The sequence below is a fragment of the Amphiura filiformis genome, chromosome 14, assembly GCF_039555335.1.
Source record: "Amphiura filiformis chromosome 14, Afil_fr2py, whole genome shotgun sequence".
Taxonomy (NCBI): Eukaryota; Metazoa; Echinodermata; class Ophiuroidea; order Amphilepidida; family Amphiuridae; genus Amphiura; species Amphiura filiformis.
In genome coordinates, this window is record NC_092641.1 from 36,095,824 (window position 1) to 36,121,142 (window position 25,319).

Sequence of the window (25,319 nt, forward strand, 5' to 3'; positions counted from 1 at the left end):
AAAGTAATAGGGATGTGACTAACCAAACCGAGTCTCACTAAAACTCACTATTAAAACCACTGGGTGTGCATGCATTCCATGTGATGTGTTGACACAATCAGCCCAAGTCATATATACCCAGAGAATTGCTGGCCGGGCCAGCGTAACCCCCATAACTACAGGTCGGTGATCTGCAGCGTGGCATGCGAGGGGGCCGAGGTTTGAATCCTGGAGGTATCAGGTGAATTCTTTGTTCATCTTCTCTCCTTTATTGTTTTTTCTTTTCCTTCCAATAGCAAAAAAACATGGGTTGGGTTAGGGTTAAGGTAGTGCAAATCATATCTTACAAACAGGCCACAATATGTTCGCATTGGAAATGCTACTTCTCATTCAACCATTCTTGATTACTCTGTGCCTCAAGGCTCTGTACTTGGACCTCAGTGGTTTACCATTTACACTTACCCTGTACGGGATATCATTCTTCGCCATCAATTGAATTATCATGTTTATGCGGACGACACACAACTTTATTTATCATTTGAATCTTCTCAACATAGTGCAAATACAAATTTGTATAAGTGAAATCCGTAATTGGATAAAATCAAACTTCTTGAAGTTAAATGATGATAAAACAGAATTTCTTCTGTTCGGATCCCACCAACAGCTATCTAAAATCAACATTGAAAATGTTTGCATCGGTGACTCTGCAATTGCCTTATCTTCCAAAGCACGCAATTTAGGTGCATTTTTTGACACTCACATGACCATGCAACCTCATATCTCTAATGTCATTTGTTGTTCAGCGCCCAACTACGTAACATCAGCCGGATCCATAAATACCTAAGTCGCGATGCTACTGAACAAATTATTCACTCATTCATCTCTTCTCGTTTGGATAACAACAATGCACATCTTTATGGATTACCAGCAAACCAACTCTATCGCCTTCAGAAAATTCAAAACACTGCAGCTTGAATTCTTAGTTTCACCAGAAAATATTGCCATGTCACGCCAATCCTAAAGGAACTGCATTGGCTTCCTGTCACACAAAGAATTATTTTTAAACTTATGTTGATTGTATATAAATGTATTAATGATATTGCTCCGTCATATTTATCTGAACTCCTTTCACATTATGTTCCCACCCGTACGCTTCGATCTGGAAACATGCAACTTCTTTAAGAAAGAAAATCCAACTGCACATGGGGTGACAGATCATTTGCAATCGCAGCTCCACGTCTATGGAATGAACTGCCTATTTATATTAGAACTGCTAAAAATGTAACTGTGTTTAAAAAGTTGTTAAAAACTCATCTTATGTCAGAGACATTCTGTAATTCTTAAGTTATGTTTCTTATTTTACTTCCAGTTTTCTTTGTCTATTGTTCAGTTTTTGGTTTTGTTTTAGTGCCTTGAGCGCTCTTAATCGAGTGGATATGTGCCTTGTCGCTATTATTATATTATTATTAGTGCTTTCTGTTCACTGATTTGATTAAGGTATCCATGCACTTTCTTTTTCCTTAAGTCACACTTGATTTTTTGTGAAAGTAATACACATGTACCTCTTAGAGTAGTAACAAATCTAAGTAAATCATGTGTTGAATTGTGATACATTTCAAAATATTTTGGGCATGAAAATGTGTATTCTTGTCACACACATAACTCACAAGCCATTCTTTTAGTGGAAGGTAACACTGTACCCTAGTCTTGTTTACCAGTCTTTCAAGTCTTGTGAAACTGTTGACTTGTTTGATGTTCATCTATATTCTCTTTTTCAATCATTGAAATTTGAAACAAATGCACAAAAACATCTTGCAATAAAAACATCCATCCAGAGGAATAAAGCTCTAAGTATACTGCACTTTGCGCAGAAATTTGAGCTGACGTTTTACAACTTCCACAAGGAATTTCCTTCACAGAGCAGGTTTCTTCACAGAGAGTTGGATTTGGTTGAAATTTGGGGGGCACAGCCAGCCAAGTTTCTGCACAAAGCTCCTTTGATTGGCTGTTAAGATAATCAGGCCATCTATTGACCCTTTCAAGAAATTGACCAGCAACTGTAAAAAGTATCTATAAAAGCATATTATTTTCTGTTTGATAACTCTACATACCAAACCATGGACACAATGATTACAGAGAAATTGGAAAATAAAAGCTAATGCATGGGAGACCATTTCTTTGAAAGTTTGTATTCCAGGTAAAGATTATTCTATTTGCATAGGCCTACAAACCATTTGGTCTCTACATCGTAACTACACCACCAATGCATCATTATCTTTGCGATAATCGGCAAAAGTTTGATGGAAGTATGCATGAGACATCAAGTGCTTCCCGCAAGGATACAAAGTATTTTTTGCATCGCAGCTTCACACGAAGTGGAGTATGCATCAACCTTTAGAGAACTGTTTCAACTTGTCAGCATCATCTCAAGAATATACAAGATATCAGTTAGCATTTATCACTGTGTGTATAATTAATTGCATACCTTGTCCAGGCTTATGCAGTATACTGGGTAATGTAACACAAAGGTCAGTCACATGTGATGCAAGTAGATATAACCTAGCACTACTTTCAGGCTCTGTTGCTATTGGTATACTATCCAAGAGTAGCGCGTCAGTTGCTCGCGCTACACGCTCGCTATTAAAGTCTGTGACTTAGGCTGATTGCATCATCGCATCATGTTGAATGCATGCACGAGCAGTAGTTTTAATAGTGAGCTTTAGTGAGCTCTAGTTAGGATAGGGTTAAGCTGGGTATAGCCAAATACTAGGTGTTTGTAGAATGGAACAGATTTGTCCAAACAGGCATAGGAAGCTTGTTTTGTAGTGTGATTGATTTACTCAAGAGATGAAGTTATGGAGAATGAATATTGTATCAAATGCACAGTACTGCCATCTACAGTATGCGTGCACAGTGTTAAAGATCCTAGTGGTAGTGCCTGCTGAAATATCAAAAATTGCCAAGACACAAAAGTTTTTAATAGATTTTTTCATAAGATTAAATCAATTCTTGACCCCTGGGGCCAATATCTATCCTTTACACCATCTCTAAGATAAGGCCATGCAAGAACAATTTCAATGCATTTTGATATCATTAATAGAGTATGACATGAAAACAAAGTATCAATTTTCATATTAAAAACACAAAACACCGTGCAAAATTCAATTTTTTTTAAATCAACCATGAATGATCCTAGCATTTAGGTCTAGGTCCAGGGACACTCCAAAGCCGAAAAAATAAATAACTTAAACTTTTTTTTTTTTTTTTTTTCTGAAATTTTTCTAAAATTTGGGGGTGGGACTTTACTCAAAGGTGGGACTATACTCGCGTTAGTACGGTAATTAAAACCGATGCTGGCGCCCAAGGGAATACAATGAAGATGCAGGGAGCTAGGATGGATAAATGGATGGCTGGTAGTATATCTTCAAGGACTAGATTCACAGATCATGCAGCATGTGGCTAAAGACCCTTACATCTGATCAATTGAATCCCTAATAGATATTGTAGATTTCACATTTTCTATTGTACGCCTGACGGAACTTGGTTGATGCAGCCACTCAGCCAGGAGTAGTGGCAGTGTCAATGATGGTCAGGATAAGTTCTGTCAAGGTGCAAATCTGACGATTTACAGTTCAAATTCTACTAAAGTCGACTTGATACTCTTGTGTAAACGGAGTCAATGAAGGAATTTGTGTTCACTGCGAACTATCTGCAATACTAACCCTAACCATCCTTGATTTGAACCTGAGACCCACAAATGTTATTTCAATTTTTAAATGTAAATTATGGAAACTATTAAGTTGATGAAGTTGATGGAGGAGAGTGACTTTATAGTCCAGAATTTTTCAGAATCCAGACATTTAATAGACAGTTCATTATTATGATATCCAATTTTTAAACATTTATTCCTGAGTACATGCATTGTATGTGCTTCACTTCATCCATACTGTTTAACTTTATGTCTCAAGTAGGACCATATGACAGCCAATATTTATCTAACCTTTCATGGCGTTTATCATATTCATAATGTATAGACCATAGCTGCCACATGGTGTTACTATATCTGCATTGTCACCATTGTCACCAATCTCTTGTTTGAGATATCAAGCTGAGAAAGTTGACTTTTTGGGTTAAATTTGGACAAACAAACAAAAATTTGGTATATCGATGGGTCCAAATTTCTTGCTAACTTGGTCCACTATAAATTCTCAGCATCACAGCCCTAGAGCCAAACCATATAGGCCTAGAAGTCCACACTACAGAGGTGGTAACTCTATTTATCAATAACTTTTAATTATACCCTTTTCAAATCATCAAGTACTACACTATACATTATTTGATTTACAATACACTACATCATGGTCACTTTTCTTTGTACACCCATTTCCTTTTTAAAGGAATTTTTCTTACTGTATGTACAGGAGGATTTGATTGGGTCTGTCAACTTTAAACAAAATTATACACTTAAGATTTTATATACATGTACATGCCAACATTGAAAACCCAGAAATCTATAAGAGATGAAGTTTGCATGCATGCGAGCGCCAGAGGCAAAGCACCGCCCCCTGCAAAATTAGAGTGTATAAATTGTGCGGAGAAGCTGTTTTCCGACACATTTTTGGTCACCAAGGCATACATTTCAAAAGCCTTTGTACACTATGAATGTGATAAAATGTCTTGGAAACATGCAGTTCAGGAAAAAATGATGTCAACTTTGTATATTTACCAACAGCTCTTTCTTCTGCTTTGGTACCTAATTCTGTTTATCCTTTGATATATGTATTTTAATATTGTGCAATTTTTTTTAATTTAAATTTTTATTTACAAAAATTGGGGGGGGGGGGAGGTAATAAACCCTAAATTACTTGTTATTCAAGGTTGGAAACCAGAGAAATACTGCTACCATGGTCTGAATATCTACCTTGCATCACCGGCACTAGCTGTGAAGTATATCCAACCTTGAATAAAAGTAATTTAGGGTCTATAATTTTTGTTTAAATTTTTGTAAAAAACAAATCATAGGCCTATATATATATATTTCTCTCATCTAGGGCCTTTGCCAGTTATACAAATGCACCTGATGAGTGTGGCAGGGTTTTAATGTCTGTCATACGAAACAGAACTGTAGTGTAATGTATTAGCCAAGTTCAACCCTTATGGAATATACTATATATATTTAGATATTTTTTACCATTTTTGGGAATCAGACTGTTCCGATTTTTGTGACCTTTTGAACTCAAAAATCGGAACGAATCTGAACGGTTGGTGGTCAGGCATTATGGTGGCTATCACTGATATTGTCTGTTACCAGCATACATGTACATGCCCTGCACATTTTAATTTAGTCCATTGTGGGAAAAATACAAGCTGTCTACTGACAAATGGGAATCACTTTCCTGAAATCCTTCACACACCGCACACAGGGTGTCCAAAAAAACCACCATACACTGACGTTTTAATTCGATAGCCATGCTAGTGGCAGGCAGCGTGGGTTCGAGGCCCACCTCTACCAAGTCTTCTTTTTTTTAAATTTCATTTTAGGGAAATGGGGTAGGCGAATTTATGTATGACATAGGGAGGAGTGTCCACCCACCAAGCATATTAAAGTTACTTGATCAATGGTGTTTATAATTGAGACTGGCCATGGCAACCTATGGGGATAGTGACTCTACTCTAGCTACAATAAATGTCTTTTAAATGCTTGCATTTTATAACTGTATCCAGTTATTTACATCAACAACTGGAAGTGACATGGTTAAGGTAAATGATGTTCAGAAATCAAGCCATAACATAATCAATATGCTACACAGCATATGAGTGCATCTGGGCTTAGAAATCTACATGCAAGTGTAATACGTGATGAAAATGTTTTTGCATCCATACAGTGTAGGAAGGCTTTATGTCAATATATTTCAACTTATCATAATACAGAATACAAAAATTATATTGCATATTAACATTATGCAATTTCAAATTAAGACGCAATAAAATCTATTATAAATTAGGCCAATGGAACTCGATTATTAGTTTCCGATTGGATGTTTGAAAAAAAGGACGAGGTCGCTATTTCATTATTCATTATTCGGTCTCTTTTCATTATCCATTATGTCAACAAAATCAGTGATTTTATGAACAGTTTTCTCCAGACTTTGGTACCCCACCAGTACCAAAGTATATATTGTTGATGAAAGACCATCTCAAAACTGGTATTAATGCTTAGATCATCTTTACAGGCATTTTGCAACAGATTGAGAAAAGATTTGAATTTGTTTTCATAAAAATGAAAAGAAATGAGCAATTTTTGTAATCACTAGAAACATGATGAGGTAATGCTTAAATTTCCATTATTTACTACATCCTCTACCCCTACAACTAAGAAAAAGTGCTGATTATAATCAGCAGGGGATGTCAGACATTTTGAGAGTTTCAATTTTGATTATTTCCATTTCAATGTTCAGATAATTGACTTTTTTATGAAAATAATGAAAGTTTTGGTCAAATTGAAAAAGTGACGCGGGCGGTCAATAGGAAACTAACAATCGAGTTCCATTAGCCTTAAGCAGTTTGGCGAATTTGTAAGGCTAAAAACTTTTATGGTCTACATTATTTTGGGAAACAAATTCTTGTGATGCGAAGAATAGTGTTGTCCGCACCCCAATAAAACATCAAATTTTGTTTTTGTTTACGTTAGGGTGTCAAATTAAGGTAATTAGTATCAAAAGCACAGAAAGGGCCTTTAGGACTAATTCCTCAGTTTTCACCTCCAATAATGTTGCCACTTATTCATTTACAGATTCATTTTTTGTCTGATATCCGGTCACTGAATCAACTATTCACACACAGATGTTTTTCTTTCACAGGGCCTTTTCTTTTTTTATTGTGTAGTCCTAAAGGGTGGGGTGGCCCTACAGTCACTAGAGTCCTACAGTGGGATTCTTTTACTATGGGAGATGGGTAATGTTGTCCTACATGAAGTATATAGTCCTACAGTGGAATTCTTTGACTGTGTAGTCCTATGGATAGGATATTTAACAGTAGTCCTATTGTTTAGTCACCGTGTAGTTGTAAGGGGACTTTTAATTCTCTATGAGGGGTTTACTCCACAGATGCCTTCAGTTAGGACTAACTAAAGAATTAGGATTTAGCTATGTTTCATTTGGCAAAACAGGATAATATCCCAAAAAATTAGTTGTGTATTTTTGTGGAATAGGGAATAGTTCACACGTGGATGATAGACTAGTGAGAGTTGGTTATTCACTCAAGACGGGTGAGGAGAAATATGCGGCAGCTATATAATGCAAACCCAATTGCTCATTTATTTCTTGGCCTAATTACTTACATCTGATCATTTTAACCACCTCCAAATGGTTAGACTGTGTTACTAGGGTACCATTGACCTGTAATGAGAAACAGAGAAAAAGAGATAAGAATTAAATGAAGGCAATATTTTGGTTAAACAGTCCAGTGATTTCAAGAAAAATGAGAAATGATATATAGGCATACCAAAGCTGACATTTGTACCTTAAAAGAGAGATTAAATTGATTTGAATAGGAAAATGATGAGTATTTAGGAAAATTGTATCATTGCCTTCAAATGACCTAAATAATTACTGACAATGCATGAGAAGCAACAACAAAATTGCTTTGAAAGACAGCATTAACCCTAACCTAACCAAAAGCTACAAAATGCCTCACTGTGCCAACCACTGTGGCTTTTTGTAGACACCAGTAATTTAGCAACTTGTCAAAATTTGTAGCCTTTTGTGGCCTTTGGTTATTTTCTAGAATTTTATTATCATACCCAAGGGAATAACTTGGAGCCTTTTGAGGCTTTAGGTAATTTTCTGCTATCAAGCTAACCTGTAATATGTAAAGAAAAGAACTGTAAGCCACAAAATGACCTGTAGCATTTTGAGGCTTTCAGTAAACTTGCATTTTATTATAGCCTATTATTTTTAAGGTGATGTACCAGAAGCTACAAAACACCACAAAACACCACAGTGTAAAAAATGGTTAGATGACCATAGCTTACAAAAATCTACGTAGCTTTTTGAGGCTTTCAGTTATTCAGTCATATTTATTATACCGTTGTCTAGCTGATAAGCCACAGCGCAACTAGTGTCGTATATGTTATACCGTATTGTCTAGCTGATAAGCCACAGCGCAACCAGTGTTGTATATTATACCGTATTGTCCAGCTGATAAGCCACAGCACAACTAGTGTCGTACATATTATACTGTAATATCTAGCTGATAAGCCACAGTGCAACTTGGGTCATATATATTATACCGTAATGTCTAGCTGATAAACCACAGCTCAACTACATGTAGGGTTATTTATATTATACTGTTGATTGCTGATAAGCCACAGCACAACTTGGGTCACATATGTTCTACTGTAATGTGTCGCTGATAAGCCACAGCGCAACTAGGGTCATATATATTATACTGTATTGTCTAGCTGATAAATGATATCACAATGGATAAGTCTGGAAATTAAACACCATGGATTGTATATACAATGATAACTGTGAATATAGAAAAACAAGAGTGCAAATGAAACACCATGGAATGTATATTCAATGATAAAACACCATGGAATGTATATTCAATGATAATTGATCATATATATAGAGCGTTCGAGCAAAGGAAAATTGTCCGTGCCTGGATCGTTGATTGTGTAATGCAGCGGAGCATACTTTCAACATCCCGCCTTAAAGGCAGCACCGACCCTGTGGCAAATTTGGATGGCTTGTGTAATTACAAATTGGTACTTGGTAATACGGACTAGCTATCCGTTGTTTGGGGACCGCCAAGTTTCCTCCCCTTATGTTACCACTGTCCAAGTTTGATTTTTTTTCCCCAGCTAATCGTTCTTGCTACAGCCAAACCCTAATTTTGATTATGATGCTACCCAAAAGTTAGGGTCAATATTATTCCTACAAATAAAATAATCATGAGTGCTTTATATATTATACCGTAATGTCTGCTGATAAACCACAGCTCAACTACATGTAGGGTCATTCATATTATACTGTATTGTCTAGCTGATAAGCCACAGCACAACTTGGGTCATATATGTTCTACTGTAATGTGTCGCTGATAAGCCACACCGCAACTAGGGTCATATAAATTATACTGTATTGTCTAGCTACAGCGCAACTTGGGTCATATATTGTAATGTCTAGCTGATAAGCCACAGCGCAACTAGGGTAATATATATTATACTGTATTGTCTAGCTGATAAGCCATGGTGCAACTTGGGTCATATATGTTCTACTGTAATGTGTCGCTGATAAGCCACACCGCAACTAGGGTCATATAAATTATACTGTATTGTCTAGCTACAGCGCAACTTGGGTCATATATTGTAATGTCTAGCTGATAAGCCACAGCGCAACTAGGGTAATATATATTATACTGTATTGTCTAGCTGATAAGCCATGGTGCAACTTGGGACATATATGTTCTACTGTAATGTGTCGCTGATAAGCCACAGCGCAACTAGGGTCATATAAATTATACTGTATTGTCTAGCTGATAAGCCACAGCGCAACTTGGGTCATATATATTATACTGTAATGTCTAGCTGATAAACCACAGCGCAACTAGGGTTATATATATTATACTGTATTGTCTAGCTGATAAGCCATGGTGCAACTTGGGACATATATGTTCTACTGTAATGTGTCACTGATAAACCACAGCGCAACTAGGGTCAAAATATTCTACTGTAATGTCTAGCTGTTGAACCACGGCACAACTAGTTATAGATACATGTACTATGTACTGTAATGTCAGTGAAATAAGCTGCAGGACTTTATCATGTTATATAATTATTTGTTTGTTTGTTTTCTTGTAGTAATAATGAAAAACCTAAAGCTCAGTTATTTTATGTTTGTTTACAACTAAAGGGAGACAATTATAATCTAACTGCTCCATTGTAGAGTAAACATTTTTACTGTCAGCCAACGTGGCTTGAGAGCAAAGATACTAAAATCCTAAGCTCTTAAATTCAAAAAGGCTGAAGAGGGTTTTTTTTTTTTTTTTACTTTTTTTTTTGGGGGGTATTTTCTTTAGCTTTTTCAAAAATAGAAACTAAACAAAACTAATACAAATAACCCTCCATCTTTCTCAAATACTCATGCCACGACTTGTGGTGTCGCCTACATAAGTACAGTTTACATGGTACACATCCATGTACTGAAACTCTATATTTGCCCAGAGATTTGCAGAACCCACATCTCCGTTCCCTAGTCTGGCCATATATACCCTTTTCCGGTATTTTTCGGAAGACATGGCTGGGATGGGCTGCAGGCACTGTTGCCGGGGTCTGCAATCTCTGGGAAGAGAATACATTTCCATGTCCATCTCCTCGCTGTCTGAGGATGACATGTTGAAATGATTTTGTTGAAATGATTTGATTCTGTCTATTCCATATATATAGGCATTTTCTTCCCGCCATATGCACATTTTTGAGTCACATGATGTATCCTGCAATTCTATTGGATAATTTTCCCGCCATATGCCAAATTTGGATGATCATATTACATAATTAGCAATAAGAAAGTGATGTGTTTCTAGAAAATGTACAAAATAACTGAGAGTTCCCGCCATAGGTAAATTTTCAAATCACATGATTTTTCCTGCAATTCTGTTGGATAAATTTCCGCCATATGCCAAATTTGGATGATCATATTACATAATTAGCAATAAGAAAGTGATGTGTTTCTAGAAAATGTACAAAATAACAGAGAGTTCCCGCCATTGGTAACTTTGCAAGTCACATGGTGTGTCTTGCAATTCTATTGGACAATTTTCCCGCCATATTCCAAATTTGGATGATCATATACAAAATTAGCAATAAGAAAGTTTCTAGAAAATGTTTCATATTCAATTCAATTTATCATGTAACTTAAATGGTGGCAATCATTCCAAGTCACATGATAAATGAAGATTTACATGTAAAAACCAAATGTGTTTTATGTAAATCATCATTAAATCCAATCTATCATGTGACTTGGAATAGCGGCAATGGTTATGTAATCATTGCCACCATTCAAGTCACATGATAGATTGAATTCAGTGAAGATTTACATGCTAAAAGCAAATTGCTTTAGCATATTGTATCTGCATTTTTGTGGCATTAAATTCACCCACCCACCCACCAAGTTTGAGGAACTAGTCTGAGAAAATAGGTGAACATACAGACTCACAGACACAGTCACAAAATTTATTACAAAAAAGTTTCCTCTGTGATACATTATTCCTCTATGTGTGTTGAGATAAAAAATAAAATAAAACTGAACTGAACTTGAACATTTTGGTCATGTATTGCATTTTCAATGTATTCAATGTCATAGACTGGTTACCCATGGTTACTGACATCTGCAAATCATCTTTCAACATAAGAACTTGAACTTTTGTTTTGTTTCCATGGATAGTCTTCAAAGTCAACAAAAGTTCAGGGTTTTTATGTGGTTGATACCATTCATTTATAGGTACAAGTATATCAAAATGCACAATAATTATACTGAGGTTAAAATAATATTATTCTGCATTAGTTTTGAACATTTCATAATTTTTGTGATTGCACTGTATTTGTTTATAATAGTGTAATCATGAGAGTAAAATACAAGAAAATAATGCTCTAACTGAGAAAAGGAAAGGGTTAATTTTTCATGTGATCAGAATGGCAGGAAAAAAGGCATGTAGGCCTATGTAACATTCAGTTTTAATAAGGAACCAATAGGAATGTGGTAAGTATCCATGTGACAAAAATGGCGGGGGAAAAACATTGAATATTCAAATGTGCTTGAAGTTATATAACAAGGAACCAATGAAAACATGGTATGTATCCATGTGACAAAAATGGCGGAGGAAAAACATTGAATATTCAAATGTGCTTGAAGTTATATAACAAGGAACCAATGAAAACATGGTAAGTATCCATGTGACAAAAATGGCGGCACTTAGAAAAGTATAAAAGGCCCCCAAACCAGGGTTCTTTGCCTCATTTGCAAAGCAGATAGAGTCTGAAAAGAAAGTAAAATCAGCTACTTATACTGATACTGATAGTCACCCCTCTGAAGAAAATAATGAGTGCCAGAGAAGCTAGAGTACTGCAGGCCTCCTTGACAACACCAGAAGGGGAGGCATTTCTGCAGGCTCTTAGCATAGCTGACAGTGGGCAGAATACTAGAGATATGGCAAAGAAGAAGAAAAAGATGGAGAAGAACGATAGACAAGATGACAAGAAGAAGAAAGATGATAAGAAGAAGAAAGATGATGACAGTGAAGAGAGCTTGAGCCATCAAGATGAACCAGGCATATCAACCAAGAAGAAGAGAAAGAGAAAGGAAAAGTCAAAGAAGGAAGAAGAGAGCCATGGCAGTGCTATTGCTGGTGCTAGTGAACCTAAGACTAAAAAGAAGAAAGATCATGGAGATGACAATGATGGCGATTGGACAGTAGTTAATAGAAAGAAGAAAGGGAGCCCGAAGATGCCCAGTGCAAAGAAGAAGAAAGATGATGACAGTGATAAGAAAAAGGGCCAGAAGATGCCATTGGCAAAGAAGGAAGAGAGCTTGAGCCATCAAGATGAACCAGCCACATCAACCAAGAAGAAGAGAAAAAGACAGGAAAAGTCAAAGAAGGAAGAAGAGGGCCATGGCAGTTCTGTTGCTGGTGCTAGTGAACCTAAGACTAAAAAGAAGAAAGATGATGGAGATGACAATGATGGCGATTGGACAGTAGTTAATCGAAAGAATCAAAAGAGCCCGAAGATGCCCAGTGCAAAGAAGAAGAAAGATGATGACAGTGATAAGAAAAAGAGCCAGAAGATGCCCTTGGCAAAGAAGGAAGAGAGCTTGAGCCATCAAGATGAACCAGCCACATCAACCAAGAAGAAGAGAAAGAGACAGGAAAAGCCAAAGAAGGAAGAAGAGAGCCATGGCAGTGCTATTGCTGGTGCTAGTGAACCTAAGACTAAAAAGAAGAAAGATCATGGAGATGACAATGATGGCGATTGGACAGTAGTTAATCGAAAGAATCAAAAGAGCCCGAAGATGCCCAGTGCAAAGAAGAAGAAAGATGATGACAGTGATAAGAAAAAGAGCCAGAAGATGCCCTTGGCAAAGAAGGAAGAGAGCTTGAGCCATCAAGATGAACCAAGCACATCAACGAAGAAGAAGAAAAAAATACAAGAAGAGAGCCATGGCAGTGCTATTGCTGGTGCTAGTGAACCTAAGACGAAAAAGAAGAGGAATGATAAGACCCCTATAGTCTTAGCATCAGGTGCTAAAGGAAAAAAAAGGGAAGAGCTTGTTACAGAGAGAGAAGACCCTGCACTTCAAAAAGCAGCAGAAACGAGAGGATATGGAAAACTTGGAAGAAGGAAAAAGACTGAGTGCAAGAGACTTTAAGATAACAAAGCGTTTCAAACGCTTGAGAGATTCTAGACTGCAGGTCGATCCAGTTGGCTTGCGTGACTCATCTGACACAGACACGCCAGATGAGGCGGAGCTGGAACAGCTTGGTGCAGAGTTCCCAAAAGAGGCCAAACAGGAATCAGAATGCGAAGACTCTGAAGGATCTTCATCTGAAGCATCATATAACATTTCAGATGCTCCTATGTTTGAATCAGACAATGAGAAAAGTAAAGCAGAGGAGGGTGACGATGAAGAAGATGAAGATGAAGAAGATCAAGAAGATCAAGAAGAGGAAGACCAAGAAGAGGAAGATCAAGAGGAAGATGAAGAAGATGATGAAGATGAAGATCAAGAATATGAAGATGAGGAAGATGAAGAAGACGAAGATGAGGAAGAGGAAGAGGAAGATCCAGGTGAGCAAGAGGAAGCTCCTGCACCAGCACCTCAACGAAGAAAGGGTCGCAAGCGCGGCACACGGTTCTTGGAATGTGATCCGGACAATGACCCCAAGAAAGCACCAAGAAACCCAAATTTTCATAAAAGAGTAGAGGCTGATGGGTGGAACCCAAATCTCACGCAGATGACGCAGCAAGATTTTATTCCAAGCGGACCTCAAGGGCCGACCTTTCGTACATCGCCAATAATGACACCAGTCCAATATTTCCTTCAATTCTTTTCTCTTAATTTATTTGTGTTGATAGCTGGTTGGACCAACGACAATATGAGGCGACTTGGTGTGAATGCGACTACAAGCATGGACGAAATAAAAGCATGGTTTGGAATACGCCTGATTATGGGTCTTGTCAAGGTCTCAAATGCCAAAGACTACTGGTCCACCCATCCCGGCTATCGTAATATCCTCATTTCAAGAACGATGTCTAAGAACAGATTTAATTTCATATCATCACACATCACATGCTGTTCACCTCATGATGACTTGGAAAGATTGCCAGAAAGAACCCAAGATGAGAAAAGATCAAAGAAGAGACAGAAGAGAAACGCACCATTTTGGCCGATTCGTAGTTTATGGGAGGAAGTTCTTCGTAACTGTCAAACTAAATATAGATGTGTTAGAGATCTATCAATTGATGAGGCGATGGTCCGCTACAAGGGCTTCAAGTCCACCGCCCACAAGTTTTTTATGCCCTTGAAGCCCATCGGCACAGGGTTTAAAATTTACGCCCTTTGTGAGGCTACCACCGGCTACATGACCAACTTTAAGACGCATATCACAACATATCCCGCCACTAAGATTGACGACCTGACCAGTGACTTAGCATCGACCGTCGAGGACCGCAACCACCATATCTACACGGACAAGTTTTACACATCAATCCCACTTGCACAGCGACTCCTCAACAAAAAGATATACCTGACCGGATCAATCAAATTGGGAAGGAAGGGCCTTCCCAAATCTTTACTTTCGACGACTGACAAGATGACACGTTTAAAACGGACCAGACGAGGAACATACTACTGCAGGCAGAAGGACAACATGACCTTTAGTGTGTGGAAAGACAGCAGAGTAGCAACAATGCTCTCAACCTTTTACAATGGATATAGGTGAGTAACATAAAAACAAAAAGGGGGGGGGGCATGAACATAATACAAAAAATAGTAAATAAGTGATGCAGTTAAATGTATAAAAGTTGTAAACTAATATTTATAACCACTTCCTGCCTATCAAATTTAACTACGTATTGATATATCTTCATTGTTTCAAATAAAACTGACTCATCACATTTGTTGGTATTATTCTACAAGTTTTGTCAAGATTCATACCCACGAGCCACATGGTCAAAAACCACCACTTTCCACCAACTTGGATACTTTTTGAATTGTCACATCATGATTTCTGTTGAATTTATAATGTACATTTAACTAACAAAACTGTGTTCTCTTATTTGCATTTTCTGCAGGAACCTTGATACTGACCGCATAAGAAGAAAATTTAGTAAGGATGGCATTGATCGCAAGAGATACCATATGATCAACGTCCCCCCATCGATACTAGCGTACACCCAAGGATATTATGGGGTAGATCGTGCGGATCAACTTAGAGCTTATTATACAGCTGCACGGAAGAGCCAATCATGGTGGAAGCAGCTGCTCTTTTTTTTGATTGATATCAGCCAGGTTAATGCTTGGATTTGCTTCAAGCATGCTGACGCCGCCACGAGAGTCGACAGAGAAACCAGAGCACGAGAGCTTTCAGATGATGATGATGATGATGATGAAGACGACTCCCCAATGCCACGACATTCCGAATTTATTATGGATATTGCCACAGGACTCATTGACGGTTATCAACAAGGAACGGTCCGCCAGCTAAGAGATTTTGGCGGTGTGGATGCACAATACACAATCCACAGACTTGTGCGTGTGGACAGTTGTTTGGCCTGCCGCCATTGCAAAAACAACGAGAAGAAAACACCAAGCGGCAAGCCAATCAAGACCAGATCAACGTGCCAGGCATGTGGTATCCACCTCTGCAAGAAGGACTGTTTCATTCGGTAGGTACATGTATATAATTTAATTTAAAAACAAGCAAACAAGTTATTGTTGTACATTTAGTTCCAAATTGTTATTTAGTATATTGAACTTGTAACTAACAAAATTTTCCTTTCTTATTTGCAGCTACCACTCCCTGAATGGTGTTCGGGTTCAAGGGCCTGCAGACTTTGATGAAGAAGACTAGATGACTCCCAGCATGCTCCCAGGTAATTTGTTTTTAAATCATCTTTAGAAGACATGAACATTTTCTAATATATACATACTTATAAAAGTAAACATTTATGTCACATATTTGGAAATTATAAGTATGTTGTGTCCTTTTTTCTACAGGTCTTGGTGTGTGTCCAGCTCCACTACTTCATGACGTCATTATGAATCTTGCTTACTACGTGACCGACACCTAGGTTTGGTTAATTTATTGTATTATATTATTATATCATAATAACGTGAGATTGATTACATTGTGTAATTATATTTGATCATAATGTATCACTTGTTTGGCAAAATGAGTATTGATCACACAGTTTAGTATTGTATAATTATAGAACATCATACTATGTATCACATGATTGGTAACATACATGTATGTAATTATCCTAAAATATATGCACTTACTATATGTAGGCTTACTCTGAACATATAAACTGCAGCTTATGTGCTTTATATTACAGTATAAAGTTACATCCATAACCTGAACCTACACACTGCAGCTTACAGGTTCAGGGTATGGTTATAACTTATACTGTAATATGAGGCACATAAGCTACATTGTTTAGGTTCAGGGTACAGTTAGAAATCTTATATGCTTCAAATTACGGTATAATATGATAAATTCAAGTTGCTCCTATGTTAAAAACATTTTGGTCTACTTGATATGTGGGTCACAATGCCATGCAGCAATATACCAAAAACACCCAAGTACAATTTGAAACAATTAAGCTGCAGAGTGCAGGTTTAGGGTGTGGGTGTACATTGTACCTTATCAAAGTCACATGGTGTATCTTGCTATTGGACAATATCCCTGCCATAAAATTTGGATGATCATATTACATAATTGATTAATTAGCAGCCCTTTGGAGGTAGAATGGCAGTTATGTTGTCTTCATCATCATCATCTGAAAGCTCCAAAGCTTTGGCTTCTCTGTCGATTTGTGTGGCAGCATCGACTTGCTTGAAGCAAATCCAAAATATGGGTCTTCTTTCCTTAAAAAAGTCACAAATTTGACAACAAATAGTTATTTTTACATACTAGTTCATCTGTAGCTGTGAGAGCAACTGATAGAACCCTGGCAGCATGATAGCTATGTTGTTTGACCCTCAATGACCTCTATATGACCTTTGACCCTAGATGACCTCTGTTTGATGACCTTTGACCTTGGAAGACCTCGGTTTTATTTTATACATGCAAATGAAATTTAGAAATCATTTTCAGCTATGAATGCTGGGAAGACATTGCAGTGTTCACTGTTGTGATACTATTGTATGTATCACTTATTTTCGTAAAATGAGTAGCACATGTATAATTATATATGTAGGCATTCATGTACATGTATCACTTCACTTGTTTCACAAGCAGCAGCTTACATGCTTCAAATTACGGTATAATATGATAAATTCCAAGTTGCTCCTATGTTAAAAATATCTTGGTCTACCACTTGATCTGTGGGTCACAATGCCATGCAGCATTATACCAAAAACACCCAAGTCCTATAATTTGAAGCAAATAATCTGCAGAGTGCAGGTTTAGGGTGTGGGTGTACATTGTACCTTATCAAAGTCACATGGTGTATCTTGCTATTGGACAATATCCCTGCCATAAAATTTGGATGATCATATTACATAATTTATTAATTAGCAGCCCTTTGGAGGTAGAATGGCAGTTAATATGTTGTCTTCATCATCATCATCTGAAAGCTCCAAAGCTTTGGCTTCTCTGTCGATTTGTGTGGCAGCATCGACTTGCTTGAAGCAAATCCAAAATATGGGTCTTTTTTTCCTTTAAAAAGTCACAAATTTGACAAAAAATAGTGTTATTAATTAGCACCCCTTTCGAGGTAGAATGGCAGTTATGTTGTCTTCATCATCGTCATCATCTGAAAGCTTCAAATTAAAGCTTTGGCTTCTCTGTCGATTCGTGTGGCAGCATTAACTTGCTTGAAGCAAATCCAAAATATGGGTCTTTTTTCCTTAAAAAAGTTACAAATTTGACAAAAAATAGTTATCTTTACATACTATTGTATGTATCACTTATTTCGTAAAATGAGTAGTTGGATTGATAACACATGTATAATTATATAATGTAGGCCTTCATGTACATGTATCACTTCACATGTTTCACAAGCAGCAGCTTACATGCTTCAAATTACGGTATAATATGATAAATTCAAGTTGCTCCTATGTTAAAAATATCTTGGTCTACTTGATCTGTGGGTCACAATGCCATGCAGCATTATACCAAAACACCCAAGTACTATAATTTGATGCAAATAATCTGCAGAGTGCAGGTTTAGGGTGTGGGTGTACATTGTACCTTATCAAAGTCACATGGTGTATCTTGCTATTGGACAATATCCCTGCCATAAAATTTGGATGATCATATTACATAATTTATTAATTAGCAGCCCTTTGGAGGTAGAATGGCAGTTATGTTGTCTTCATCATCATCATCTGAAAGCTCCAAAGCTTTGGCTTCTCTGTCGATTTGTGTGGCAGCATCGACTTGCTTGAAGCAAATCCAAAATATGGGTCTTTTTTCCTTAAAAAAGTTACAAATTTGACAAAAAAAAGTTTTTTTGAAGAAATTTCATGAATGGTAAACATAAATGGATGGTTTGGATGCCATTGTAAGAAAGCTAAATTCACAGAACATGTTGGGCTCTTTCATTTGATACCAAATTTGCCATTGTAGCACTTGTAGTTACAATGTCCTTGTTTGAATGGAATCGCCCATTTCAATTTTCATGAAAATGAAAGAATATATGTACTAAGGTATGCTTATATGTAAACTATAGTTTCAATATTTGACACTACAATGTATAGGCCTGTAAAAATCTAACTTGGACAAGTTCTATTTTGCAATGTATTTGAATTCAATTTTCAAATTTTAATTTTCATGTATATAATATCATACTATTGTATGTATCACTTGTTTCGTAAAATGAGTAGTTGGATTGATAACACATGTATAATTATATAATGTAGGCCTTCATGTACATGTATCACTTCACATGTTTCACAAGCAGCAGCTTATATGCTTCAAATTACGGTATAATATGATAAATTCAAGTTGCTCCTATGTTTAAAATATCTTGGTCTACTTGATCTGCGGGTCACAATGCCATGCAGCATTATACCAAAACACCCAAGTACTATAATTTGATGCAAATAATCTGCAGAGTGCAGGTTTAGGGTGTGGGTGTACATTGTACCTTATCAAAGTCACATGGTGTATCTTGCTATTGGACAATATCCCTGCCATAAAATTTGGATGATCATATTACATAATTTATTAATTAGCAGCCCTTTGGAGGTAGAATGGCAGTTATGTTGTCTTCATCATCATCATCTGAAAGCTCCAAAGCTTTGGCTTCTCTGTCGATTCGTGTGGCAGCATCGACTTGCTTGAAGCAAATCCAAAATATGGGTCTTTTTTCCTTAAAAAAGTTACAAATTTGACAAAAAAAAGTTTTTTTGAAGAAATGTCATGAATGGTAAACATAAATGGATGGTTTGGATGCCATTGTAAGAAAGCTAAATTCACAGAACATGTTGGGCTCTTTCATTTGATACCAAATTTGCCATTGTAGCACTTGTAGTTACAATGTCCTTGTTTGAATGGAATCGCCCATTTCAATTTTCATAAAAATGAAAGAAAATATGTATATAAATTATAGTTTCAATATTTGAAATTGTTTCTAACATTATGGAGTTGTACTGTTAGAAAACTGTTTAGATGTGAGAAAGTTGGAGTAATTGTACTGTATTTAAGAAAACCAAAAAAAAAAAGAGTTAAAACAACATCCACTTTGGATTGTAATTGTACTTTATTTAAGAAAAACTCTGAAAAAATGAGTTTTAAGTATAAAAAAGGAATCATTTGAAACCTCCATGCAAAAGAACAGACACTACAATGTATAGGCCTGTAAAAATCTAACTTAGACACGTTCTATTTTGCAATGTATTTGAATTCAATTTTCAAATTTTAATTTTCATGTATATAATATCATACTATTGTATGTATCACTTGTTTCGTAAAATGAGTAGTTGGATTGATAACACATGTATAATTATATAATGTAGGCCTTCATGTACATGTATCACTTCACATGTTTCACAAGCAGCAGCTTATATGCTTCAAATTACGGTATAATATGATAAATTCAAGTTGTTCGATTTAAAAATATCTTGGTCTACTTGATCTGTGGGTCACAATGCCATGCAGCATTATACCAAAAACACCCAAGTACTATAATTTGATGCAAATAATCTGCAGAGTGCAGGTTTAGGGTGTGGTGTACATTGTACCTTATCAAAGTCACATTCATGGGCAACATGTGGGCAGTTATTTATCTAATACTTACATTAAAAAGAGATCCAAAATATGGGTCTCTTTTCCTAAAAAAGTCACAAATTTGACAAAAAATTGTTGTTTTTGAAGAAATTACATGAATGGTTAACATAAATGAATGTCAATGTAAGACAGCTCAATTTACAGAACATGTTTGGCTCTTTATTTGATACCAAATCTGCCATTGTAGCACTTGCAGTTACAAAGTTCTGAGCATTTTTCATGTTTTGGGCAATGTCCTTGTTTGAATGGAATCGCCCATTTCAATGTTCATAAAAATGAAAGATAATATGTACTAAAGTATACTTATATGTATTGTAAACTATAGTTTCAATATTTGAAATTGTTTCTAACATTGTGGAGTTGTACTGTTAGAAAACTGTTTAGATGTGAGAAAATTTTGTAATTGTACTATATTTAAGAAAACAAACAAAAAATAAGTTAACGACATCCACATTAGAAGTGAGAAAGTTTTGTAATTGTACTGTAAAAGAAAACCCCCAAAAATTGAGCTAATTATAAAAAAGGAAACATTTGAAACTTCTATGTAAAAGAACAGAAATTACAATGTATAGGCCTGTAAAAATGTAACATAGGCAAGTTCTGTTTTGCAATGTATTTGAATTCAAATTTTTATATTCAATTTTCAATATTGTTTTTAAAGTGGATTTTACAAAATGTTCTTGATACATTACGATTCCACAGTAAGAATGGAAATCAAAGATCATCTAAACTATGCTAATGTAAAAGAAAAGAGAAACTAAATTTTCAATATTTGAATTTGTTGTTTATTTTTTAAAAGAAACCCCTTTGTAATAACAACATCCACTTTCGTTGTAAGCAAGGAACACTTGTATGGCTTAAGAACAAGCCTATAAAAAATCTTTAGAGAAAAATTTTGTTTTGCAATGTTTTGCAATTTAATTTTGCAATTTAAATTTTCATTATGAAAATTGTTTTCAATGTGGAATCATAATGCATTTTGTAAAACCCTGTCATTATGGAAATGAAAATATTAGAAGCATGCATGTAAAATTTATAAATTAAAATGCGTAAAAGAAAGAATGACAAAAGAGGCAATGATGAAAGAGTTGTGGTTAAAGTTCTCCAGTGTCATCTGTTACAACACACTCATGCTGAGCCCAAAATAATTAAAACAAATGAGTTACAGATAAATAAAACAAATGGTAATATCATGACTTTTGTTTTGGTCAATAGTGTAATAAATAGATAATGAAACTAAACTAAAATGTGACGTCTATAGTTGATTTGTAGTTGTCATTGACTTACATCTAAGTGACCACCAGGATATGGGTTAATGATTATGTCAGTCCACTGTCCCTTTTGCTGCAGCTTATCAGCGAGATATTACGGTACATGTAAATGATATCACAATGGATAAGTCTGGAAATGAAACACCATGGAATGAATATACAACGGTATATAAAAAAAACAAGAGTGCAAATGAAACACCATGGAATGTATATTCAATAATACTTGATCATATATATAGAGCATCCGAGGAAAGAAATATTGTCCGTGCCTGGATTGTTGATTGTGTAATGCAGCGGAGCATACTTTCAACATCCCGCCTTAACGGCAGCACCGACCCTGTGGCAAATTTGGATGGCTTGTGTAATTACAAATAGGTACTTGGTAATACGGACTAGCTATCCGTTGTTTGGGGACCGCCAAGTTTCCTCCCCTTATGTTACCACTGTCTATAAGTTTGATTATTTTTTCCCCCAGCACTTGTAGTTACAAATTTCTGAGCATTCTTCATGTTTTGGGCAACAAATTTATATTTTTGATTTAAATTTTCAGTATTAGATTGGAGCATTTTAGTAAAACCTTTATGTAGTAATAACAAAATCCAATTTAAGCATAAAACGTTTATGTAAAAGAACAAAAACTACAATGCATAGGAAAATTCTGTCAAAGTTCAAAGCCGCTTAAAAAAATAGTTACCGTATTTGTTCCATTACCCGCCCAGGTCGCTTAACAAAATCATTTTGGGGGGGCGCTAATTTTTTACATTGTTTAAGCCAACAAGATTTTTCAGACCATGATATAGATTTGCATGGGTGGGCTAATAAATTAATATAAGATTGGGGGCATGGGTGGTTAATGGAACGAATACTGTATTTCTTTTTTAATATTTTGAATTTGATAAATAAATATTTAATCAAAAAGTGTAGTATAGTATAGTGTAGTATTTATAAATAATCTGTACATAATCTATCAATAAATTAGATATGGCAGCCTAAAAAGAAAAATGTTGTGTTTTGCATTTTTGAGTGATTTATATAAAACCTATAACAAGTTTACTTTACAAGTGACTAACTTTGGAATTTAGAGTGTTCAAACCCATTACAGGTGAGCTATAGAAACAAATTCAAAGTATAGACCTCTGGTAAGGCAACCGTTACTAATAATAATAACCCTCACTTACGATCATTGGGTATACCGATCATCAGACGCATAATTTGTCATGATTTCAACTTAAAACAGAAGTATTTATACATATGTATATACATTCTGTGGTGTTGAAAACATGACAAACCAAGCCAACCAGAACAGTCTCTACTCCAAAAGTAGTCGAGAGTGTGCAACCACTAAAAATAGTGGGGGCGTAACATATATAAAACCTATATACCCTGCAGCTTATGCGCCTCACATTACAGTATAATATTATAGTCATGTAGCATTTTGTAGCTTCCAGTCATTCATCTTTTTTCCTCTGTATTCAAGGTATCTACTTACATATACTGAAAGCCTCAAAAAGCTACAAAATGTTGTAGCTTTTTGTAGCTTACTGTGATTTACCAGTATTTTAATTTTCCTCTTTATTTCAAGTTATCTACTTACTTACTGAAATCCTCAAAAAGCTACAAAATGTTGTAGCTTTTTGTAGCTTACAGTGATTTACCAGTATTTTAATTTTCCTCTTTATTTCAAGTTATCTACTTACTTACTGAAAGCCTCAAAAAGCTACAAAATGTTGTAGCTTTTTGTAGCTTACTGTAATTTACCAGTTTTTCACTTTCCACTGTATTTCGAGGTATCTCCTTACTAACTGAATGCCTCAAAAAGCTATGTAGCTTTTTGTAACCTACGGTTATTTTCCATTTTTTTGCCATGGTGACTTGGGGTGTTTTGTGGCCTTTGGTAACTATACAATGATCTGATCATTCTATCTCTCACTAACATCATTACCTAAAGCCTCAAAAGGCTACGTAGCTTTTTGTAGCCTTTAGGACTTTAACAACTTTAATTTTGGGATATTTTGTAGCTTTTTGTGGCTTTTGGTATCTGTATTGGAGATTGGGTTAGTAAGGGTTAGGGTTAATCAAGTATGGAGTATGAAGCATAGAACAATTGCTAGCCAAACACTTGCTATTTATAGTGAAGCACAGTTACCACACAAAGCATACCAACTAACATCTGCAATGACTCCAACATTAATGAGGTCAAACTTGCAAAGCATGTGTGATGTATAAATATTGTGGCGCGAACTATAAACAGCCCACCAACATTGTTGTTCTTAAGTACCCCCTGGCCTAAGTTAAGTTTTAAAACAACAACAACAACAAAATATACTGCAAAATGTCAACAAACAGTCCACCTCCCCACCCCCTTACACACTGCAACCCACAAAATGGCAGAAACCCTTTGTTTGAAACAATGGTACTACTTTTATGAATAGCCTGTCAGCAAGTCAAATGAACAATTTGTTACGTAATCTATTTCCCCTCCTATATATTAAACCTCCTTGATACATGACGCATACTGAAATGTGAACAACAATAAGAATGCTATTTCAACCTTAGATATCACAGGTATCGTGATTAAAAATAATCCACCAGACCACCCATCACAATTTAAGTCTAAGAGAGTGTCCAATTAAGTTTCCTCAAAACTGTGATGATATAAACAATTGGCTTTTCTACATGTAGGCTATATCATTGTAAGTGAAATACCACACAATAATACAGCACAGTGATAACAACAATCTGGCTAGAAAATAATTTTAAAAAATCAACAAAATTCCGGACTATGTCCAATTTTGGTTGCAATGCCCATACATCTTACTAATACACTCTCTAACCCAACCAAAGTAATAAACAAAAACTTGTAATTTCTGAATGGTAATTGTAACTCCTTTCAGGACGAGATATATTGTACTTGCCAGTATAACACTACAAAGGGCCCGGCATAAATATTGCTTTAATATAGTAGCTTTAGATTATCATGCTCTACATACAGCCTATTTATTTCAATATGAATAAATCTATAAGTTTCAATTATGTTTTCTGGGAACGTGTCAAAATCAATATTTAACTACTAAGCATGACATGTAATAATATTCACAATTGTAATCTGTTAGATGCTGGCTCAAAATCTGGTGAAGAAAAACTGCAAAACATTTTATTTATGTTACTAACAACAGTAAATCAATCAGTTTATCAGCATTAGATAGCTGCTGTATCATTATCAATGTATATTATTATTAGCATGAATAGCTGGGTCATCAATATCAGCAGCAGATAGCTAGCTACTTCATCAATGCCAATACGCCGTAGAAGTGACATAGTTAATCGGATTAACTACCATAGCAATAGATGAATACAATTTTGACTATACCGCTCTGCACTACAACGTTCACGCGGTACCGATGCATTGAGCCATATAAGCCAAAGAAAGGCTAATCACTCGCACCTGTAAGATAAGTATCTTTGAAAAGAGCGGTATTGTATTCAATCTATGTTTACTGACATACACAGGTGAGAGTGCAATCTGCTTGTAGTGCAGGGCGGTCTATTCAAAAA

General features: G+C 35.9%; 3 protein-coding genes across 3 annotated transcripts in view; 2 read left to right on the top strand and 1 right to left on the bottom strand.

Annotated features, from left to right (window-relative positions):
• The window catches only part of LOC140170036 (uncharacterized), a 239,238-nt gene that overhangs the window by 110,413 nt on the left and 103,506 nt on the right, over positions 1–25,319 (bottom strand). Inside the window, 1 exon segment of the mRNA XM_072193351.1 lies at positions 7,319–7,376. Coding sequence (XP_072049452.1) covers positions 7,319–7,376 — 58 coding nt within the window.
• On the top strand, positions 10,053–13,700 carry LOC140170034 (uncharacterized). Its single transcript, XM_072193349.1, has one exon. It carries the CDS (start codon positions 12,078–12,080, stop codon positions 13,401–13,403), a length of 1,326 nt encoding a protein of 441 aa, XP_072049450.1. The 5' UTR covers positions 10,053–12,077; the 3' UTR covers positions 13,404–13,700.
• Positions 13,612–22,450, top strand: LOC140170479 (piggyBac transposable element-derived protein 4-like). The gene is made up of 4 exons (XM_072193839.1): positions 13,612–14,972; positions 15,329–15,922; positions 16,047–16,129; positions 16,254–22,450. Exons 1-3 carry the CDS (start codon positions 13,612–13,614, stop codon positions 16,105–16,107), a joined length of 2,016 nt encoding a protein of 671 aa, XP_072049940.1. The 3' UTR covers positions 16,108–16,129; positions 16,254–22,450.